The sequence below is a fragment of the Drosophila pseudoobscura genome, chromosome 4 (assembly GCF_009870125.1).
Source record: "Drosophila pseudoobscura strain MV-25-SWS-2005 chromosome 4, UCI_Dpse_MV25, whole genome shotgun sequence".
NCBI classification, from domain to species: Eukaryota; Metazoa; Arthropoda; class Insecta; order Diptera; family Drosophilidae; genus Drosophila; species Drosophila pseudoobscura.
In genome coordinates this window covers 7,176,930-7,184,733 of record NC_046681.1, presented here as the reverse complement: position 1 = coordinate 7,184,733, position 7,804 = coordinate 7,176,930, and the positions used below count along the sequence as shown (strand labels likewise).

At 52.9% G+C, this 7,804-nt stretch overlaps 1 protein-coding gene across 1 annotated transcript; it reads left to right on the top strand.

The window, feature by feature from the left end:
• On the top strand, positions 1–1,791 carry sna (snail). The gene has a single exon (XM_001355979.3). The coding sequence runs from the start codon at positions 174–176 to the stop codon at positions 1,386–1,388; it is 1,215 nt and encodes a 404-aa protein (XP_001356015.2). The 5' UTR covers positions 1–173; the 3' UTR covers positions 1,389–1,791.
• The last annotated feature ends 6,013 nt before the right edge of the window (positions 1,792–7,804 follow it).

The following is a 7,804-nucleotide window of genomic DNA, read 5'->3' as shown; positions in this document are numbered from 1 at the left end:
AAAAGAGAGTGCCCGGCCCTCGACCTGTCACACCAACCTCAGCGCTCGTTGAGTAAGCAACGCCATACTCACTCACAGCCACGATCTCTCAGTGAACTAACCCGGAACTACCTCTCAACCGATCTTGCCCAACGCAAATCGTACCCCTCTCAACACACACACACCGCTGCACAATGGCCGCCAACTACAAGAGCTGCCCGCTGAAGAAGCGCCCCTTCGTCTTCGTGGAGGAGCACCCGCAAACGGAGGCCTTGGCCCTGACCAAGAACTCCTCGTTTGCCGCACTGCCCGCCGGAGAGGATCAGCCGCAGGATCTGTCGCTCAAGCGCAAGGCCAGCCGCGAGCAGGACTTTGAGGATTACGAACTGCCCGCCAAGCGCGAATACGTCCTGAACCTCTCCAAGACCCCGGAGACGCCGCGATCGGCCTCGCCCCTGTGCTCGGCCCTCCTCTCGCCGATAGCCGAGCACTCGGATTACCAGCCCGAGTCCGAGTCCCAGTCCCAGCCCATCGACATTCACATGCGCGGACTGACGGCCGCCACGGCCGGGTACACGACCAACCCGTACCAGTCGGCATTCGTGATAGCTGCCGGATGCAACCCCATCTCGGCCCTGTGGAGCAGCTACCAGCCGCACATCGCCAGCCACCTGAGCGCCTTCCCGTCGCCGGCCAGCTCCATGGCCTCCCCGCACTCGGCGTACAGCTACCAGCAGATGACGCCGCCCTCGAGTCCCGGCTCGGAGGCCAGCTCCGAGCCCGAGGATCTCTCCGTGCGCAACGACATTCCCCTGCCGGCCCTGTTCCACCTCTTCGACGAGGCCCGCAGCAGCAGTGCCAGCTCCAGCAGCGGTAGCGTTGGCTCCTACGCCTACCTGGCCGCCAGCAGTGCTCCAAATGCCAGTGGCGCCGTTGGCTCCGCCTCGAGCGCCGCCAAGAACTACCGCTTCAAGTGTGACCAGTGCCAGAAGATGTACTCCACGTCCATCGGGCTGTCCAAGCACCGCCAGTTCCACTGCCCGGCCGCCGAGTGCAACCAGGAGAAGAAGACGCACTCCTGCGAGGAATGCGGCAAGCTGTACACCACCATCGGAGCCCTAAAGATGCACATCCGCACCCACACGCTGCCCTGCAAGTGCCCCATCTGCGGCAAGGCCTTCTCGCGGCCCTGGCTGCTCCAAGGCCACATCCGCACCCACACCGGCGAGAAGCCCTTCCAGTGCCCGGACTGCCCGCGCTCCTTCGCCGACCGCTCCAACCTGCGCGCCCACCAGCAGACTCACGTGGACGTGAAGAAGTACGCCTGCCAGGTGTGCCACAAGTCCTTCTCTCGCATGTCGCTCCTCAACAAGCACTCCGCCTCCAACTGCACCATCACGATTGCGTAGTCGGCAGCGAGATCGATCCCAGGCGGGGCACGTTGACTGTGCCCCAAAGAAGCTGACACATTCCGCTGGCGAAGACCAAACTACAGACAATAAATCCACTCAGATGCTAGTTAACATTAGTTATCCCTAAGTCGATTCGGTTTTGGTGCTATAGTTAGGACGATTATCCCCACAACAACTCTCTATTTATATCAGTTATAGTTATCGTAGATCGTAAGTTCATGTATATTTGCCCATCATCACAGCAGCATTTGACCAAATTTAACCATTTAGTTTTCTAGTTTATTTAACAGACTATTTTTACTCACGTATTCTCATTATGTTAAACCACTGTTGTTAAGACTTTTACTAGTTGTAAGAACATCTATTTTTATGAAAATAAAACTACAAAAATCACCACGAACTTGGCAATCTCTCCATCTTCCATGAGCACAACAAGAAACACACAGTTAGGGATCATTTCATCAACAGGAAGCCAGCCTCATTCCTTCGGTGCTTCGTGTACTTTGTGACAATTTGCCGAGCAGCAGCGCAACCCTCTCTCTCAGTCAATAGAGCACAAAGGGCATATCGAGTTCTCGGCGAAAACACCTTTGCCAAATGCAAACAAAATGCAACCGATTTATCATGCACTTCCTCTTAACCCGCCCCCACAATACGCCATCAATGCGTATTCGGAACATCTGAAATTTGCACCTTTTGCCAGTGCAAACATTTAATTAGCTGCCCCTCCAATCCGGGACAGACGACACTGCACATTTCCGGGTCCCTCTGGGGTTTCTCCAATCCTTTTCCAACTTTCATCGGTGTTTGCCGAACGGATCTCGGCGCATGCGCATGCGCATGCAGTGCCACGAAGTGCAGGTGATAACCGTAGTGACGGCGGCTGCTTATCGAGGTCGGTCCTTGTTGATTGACATGCCGTCCTGCCAGACGGTAGTTCGCTGATTTGGTCGGGAGTCTAGACCCAGACGAGGTTTATCTGCTGACTGCGCAGGGTGTTTGATTAGAGTTGTGCACTGTATTTGTTTGTGCGTTGATAAGACCTAATCCCCGACAGGTAGGGGTACGGGTACGGTTACGGGTCCCAGTGGATCGTATGTGGATCGCAATGATCGAACCATTAGCGACAGCAACACCTTTTGACCATAAATAAGACAGCCCACAAAAAGCGGACCATTCCTGGAAGGTTTCGGGCGGAACAATGGACAATAATTTCACTTCCTTGGTAATCAGAGCGCGTCTCTTGTGCAATTGCGAAAAAAACTAGAACTGGTCGCAACGAATCAGCTGGGAGGAAACACCTTGCGGGCCAGACAATGGGAAGTCAGGACTCGGTGTACCTGTCGCCCGATTGTCTGCCCGACCAGGCCTTGTCCTCACCCAGTGACCTACTACGAAGAGCCGTTCCTCCGCACGGTTTGGCCAGCTTCTGTGATCTGTGCCGCCTATTGTTGCCGCGGCATCCTTTGGCTCGCCCATTGTCCTGGCCATAATCAGGTCTTAGGGAGGGAATCACAACCGCTGGAGTCAGAGTCAGCCAGCTCATTGCGCTTCGGTGCATGCAAATCCTTTTGATTGAATCGAGAGCCACCTGAGTCGCAGTACCCTATTCCCCATTAGTCCAGCCGGGCGACCGAACAACACGATAACAAATTGCATTTGACAAAGGCAACCCAGCAACCCAGCACCGAGGCCAAGCCAGATGCGATCGATGGAAGCAGCATACGAGAGGCCTCACCTGATGGGATGGCATGGCATAGGATGGGATCCGATGCGATGCGATTCCGATTTCGATTCCAATTCCATGCCATACAAATCGATGGCGGGCCATGATACAAGTCGCGGCATTTGTAATTGCTGGGACAACAACAACAACAGCATCGACTGCGACTGCAAGACCAAGACGACAACGACGACGACGACGAGGAGGAGGCAATCAGCGAGCGGCGCATGTCACACAGAAATGGAAAAAGAAAGAAAGACAAAAAGCTCATGCAAAACAAACATTAGGAAATCCAATACCGAGTGGAGTGGAGTGGATTCGAGGAGCTGATCGGAGCGGTGCAGAGCGGAGCGGTCTGGGCTCAGATCAGGCAGCCAGCAGCCACTTAGGCAGTCAGTCAGTGGAAGGAAGGCTGGAGTCGAGGAGTCGAGGAGTCGTGGTCGGTTCGGTCGTTTAGGACGTCTGAGATTACGGCCGATTACGTTTTACTCCAAATTTGTATGCTGCCAGAGTTGTAATTGAAAAAGCATCAACATTAATCTTGGTAACTCTCCCGCACACACATTGCCATCGCCAGCGCTGTGCGACTCGCGATTTTCGATTTCGATTCGGATTTGGATTTGGATTTCGTAACCCCGCGAGAGAGATCCGACTGCAGATAGGCGGGTGTAAGTGTGGGTTAGTCTATTGCTGCCAAATGCTTCGACATGGCCAAAAACATATTGCTTAATCGCAGCGCTGATGTGGAGCAGAAGATATGATCTCTGGGCAAACCCCCTGCTCCTCGTCGGGGAGCCATCATCCAGCCTGATGATGACGACCACGACGACGACTCCGACGACAAGTGAGCGATGTGCGATCGCCGATCGCATTGCATAAATCAAAACCCGGAGAGAAATTGCGCCGCCGACTGACAGCCCAGCCACGACAACTGTCCATCTGCGCGCCCCTCTCCCCGCTTCCACTCCCCTCTCTTGGCCTTATGCCGCGCCACATGCAAATGATCGTGCCCAACATTCGACACCGTCTCCAGGCATTGGCATTGCCAACCTGTCAGCGATCAGCGACCTTAACTGTAAAGCGGGTCCCACAGACCGCAAAGGTTCTAGTCTTCCTCTCTTCTAGTCTTCCACCAGTCTGGGCTGCAGTTTTGAGTTACATGACCAGAGACCAGAGAAACGTGGCGTTAGTAGTCGCTAAGTGCAGTCAAAGCCTCAGTCCGGACTCCATCCTGTGGCCATCAACTTGATGAAGATCACCCATCACCCGCTCCCCCTCTCGCCCGCCCAGTGGGCTGCGCTTCGTGCCTTCGATGCTGTAGATCGCCAAGCGTTGATAAATGTTGTTACTTGTCGTTCGCCAGTTGTAGTTTTCCTAGTTGTCGACAAGCCCGATCGATGGGTGGTTATAGTTGACATGTCGCTTTGTGTTTCCTCTGCTCATCATCATCATCGTCATCCTCATCGCTGTAATGGATGTGGATGATCGCAGAGGAGAGAGAACAGACCTAGCGAGACAAGAGACATGGGCAGAGCGGCAGAGCGGCAACCACGATCGCCTCAGGGCTGCCCCACTGATTGCCATTGACATGTTTGGCGTCCCGATCCCGGGCAAAACGGTTAATTGTGGTTATGATTTCGTCGTCTTCGCTGCTTGTCGCTGCCTCCGTCTGCAATCAGTTTAATTAGTGGCCTTATATGCTACACGAAAATTACGTTTGCTTCCTGCTCGGCATCTGGGACTCATCTTCATCTGCGATTTGAATTTCTTATGAGCAGCGGACGAGTTATAAATATTGCATTAAGTACGCGCTCAAAGGGTGGACGGTCCCTCAGAGTCCCCGCTCTGCACCACCCACTCCCATCGAGTCCCCCTCCATCGGGCATATCCGATTCGTTAATTTGCAGGCAAATCGATTCGATTCCATTCCATTCCACTCCATCGTCCGCCCATCGATTGCATCTACTTGACACACATCGCACGCAAATCGATGCGGTAGCATTTACAAATATACCCGCATGCCGGCACCAGATTATACCGCCCCAAAGCGTTTACAAAAGATGCGACTCGATGTCCAAAAATAGCCCTCTCCGTTCGGTGGCTTGGAGACTGATGCTCCGGCCTACGCCAAAAATGATTTATGTATGTGACTTTCTTCGCTCTCCCAGAAGTGGGCCTGCCTCGTTGGGGGATAGCTGTGAGAGTTTTCGAGTAGGTAATGCGCCTAGCCATTACGATCCATTGACAGCCGTTCATCACGGATCTCCTCTCGGGAAAGGGCAGGGGAACGGGAACGGGCACCTATGCATCTGGCGACTTGTTCTGGCAATCCCAAATCGAAATTCTATGAAAATATATGCTGTGCGGAGTGTTGCAACCCATTCACGTGTTGGACCCCAGCCGAACACATGCGCGGAGAAGGGCCCCCGAGGCGGTATGCAAATCGCTCAGCGACTTATGATCGACCGCAGCCCGCGGCTGGCCCCATCCCTGCCTAGCTGACGTACTCGACTAGCCCCCCGGCTACTGAAATATGCATGAGCGAAAGACTTTCTTCCGTTTCCGCTGCCGCCGGAGCGGGACTCTGCGATGCATTTAACGACCCGAAGAAGATACAGAAGTGTCGGCCACACTCCATAAACTAACAGTCTCGAAGATTGTAGAACCCTGGCCTGCGGGGGGGGAGGGGGGGCAATTAACTCTATCGACAGGCGCGGCGAGACGCACAACTGTCGGACCGTCTGCTTATCGTCCGGCGTTTACCTGTTCTGATTTGAGCGCTGAAAGTGAAACCGTAAATCCTCGAGGGTCTAATTTGAGTCGAGTCTTTGGGCTATCAAATCAAACATCAGGTGTCGGCATAGCCTTGTGGCCGTATCCTTCCCTTCGATGGTTTCATTGAGATCCCCGGCTGCCGCTGCCGCTGCCACTGTCGGCAGCCCGATGCTGATGATGATGATCACATTTTGGTCAGCTCGTAATTAATTTCAGCACTGCCCAAAATAGATACATCTTCTGACCAGACCCAGTTCGGGCCAGCTCGGGCCAGTTCGGGCCAGGAGAGCCATATGGTCGACTGTTTCTGACTCTGCCCCCATACGCCTACCAAACAATGCCGATAAGACCCGCTGTCGACCCGCTTAGTTAGTGGCAATTAACACGACACGCTTCAGGCCCTCGCCCTCGTGTGCCGTTCGTGTGCCAGCTCTTCTCCTCTCCTCTCCAGAGCGGAGCGAAGCACTCACTTTTCATCAATTTTCGGGCCCACAACAGTTGGTCAAATGGTAGTTGCCCCGTTCGGACCCTTGCCCTTCTGGCCGGCCCGTAGTTTTCGTTTTCCCTAATGAATTCATTCGCTTCACTTTCTGGCTGTAAACTGGGGTTCATTATCCTCGCGCTGCGGCTCTGATGTTTCTGACTGCAGTTGCAACCCCTAAGTCCTGCCCAAGTCCTGCCGGCCCCAGGTCCCGCTTCCCTGGAAATGGGAAAAGGATTGAGCATTCTTCGGAATTTATTGGGTGTGTCCGGCATATTAGTGGGGTCCTAGTCCTAGACCCAGACCCAGAACCAGACCACATTAAACAATGTTTTCCATTCTTGCGGCTGTATAGTATTTCAGAACATTCTGATGGTGTTTTGATAAGCGGTTGGACGCTGTTCTAGGTCTATGTCGGGGTCCACCTCTATTAATCAAAGAGTTGAAAGGACTGTTCATATTTATGTTCAACATACGAAAAGACTAATTAATTAGCTATCTTTTGTTGTTGCTTTGTAGATTTGCATTTCTGCCAATGCCAATGCTGCAGCCAGATGTCTCCACCGCAGTATCCACCCACATGACTCCGCAGAACCCCAGCTAACTGGCGCCAGGCCCCGATGGCGGGCCAGATTCGCGTGTTTTTCGCTTACATTCGACGGTATTTTCAATTAAAATTCAAATTGATGCAAACAAGTGGCCAAGCCCCAAGTTCCAGTTACCCCAGTCCCTGCCACAGTCCCTGCCACAGTTCCAGTTCCACTTCCAAGTCCAAGTCCAAGCCTCCTCTCAGGTTCAGGCCGCGCATTAACAAATTTAATATTGAAATATTGAAAATGTTTCTGCGCTGCTTCAACGCCCCCAAGCCGAGAGCTCTCGGGCTGATTTCTCTATTTCAATATTTTGCATACAAATTATGAGAATGCAGTGCCGCCTGCCACAGAGACTTCAAATCTGTCAGAGATGGCGTCGCCAGTGACGCCCGATTGTATCGCCAATGAATGGAGTTTGCTGCTGCCTTTGGGGCCTCCGGTGGGTGTTGGTTGTCCCTACTTTATATAGTTCAATGCCAGCACTGTGATATCTCGCAAGCTGATCTGCTGCTGGATATATTGCCAGGCGAGAAAAGGAAGGTGAAGTGAGGCTGGCGCCAAAAGCAAAGCTCTGGCCTTTGGGTGTGATTCAGTCAACCATATTCCATATTCCGCTGCTGAGTCGAGGAGTTCCTATCATCAGTGACAGATTCACAGGATTTTAATGCAGCCTGGAGCCTGTTTAAGTCGTGGCAAAAGTTCATTTCGATGGGGGAATCATTGAAGGTCAGTTATAACTGAGGAAATTCCTGATTCCATCAAAAATATACTACATTCCGTTGACCAAAGTGGATTTTGTGCTCCTTAGAATAAACTTTGTTAGGATTCTCCTTTGAAAAGA

Bases quoted from the DNA above. Each gene is read 5' to 3' on its own strand.
- sna (XM_001355979.3), top strand. From the start codon at position 174: ATGGCCGCCAACTACAAGAGCTGCCCGCTGAAGAAGCGCCCCTTCGTC.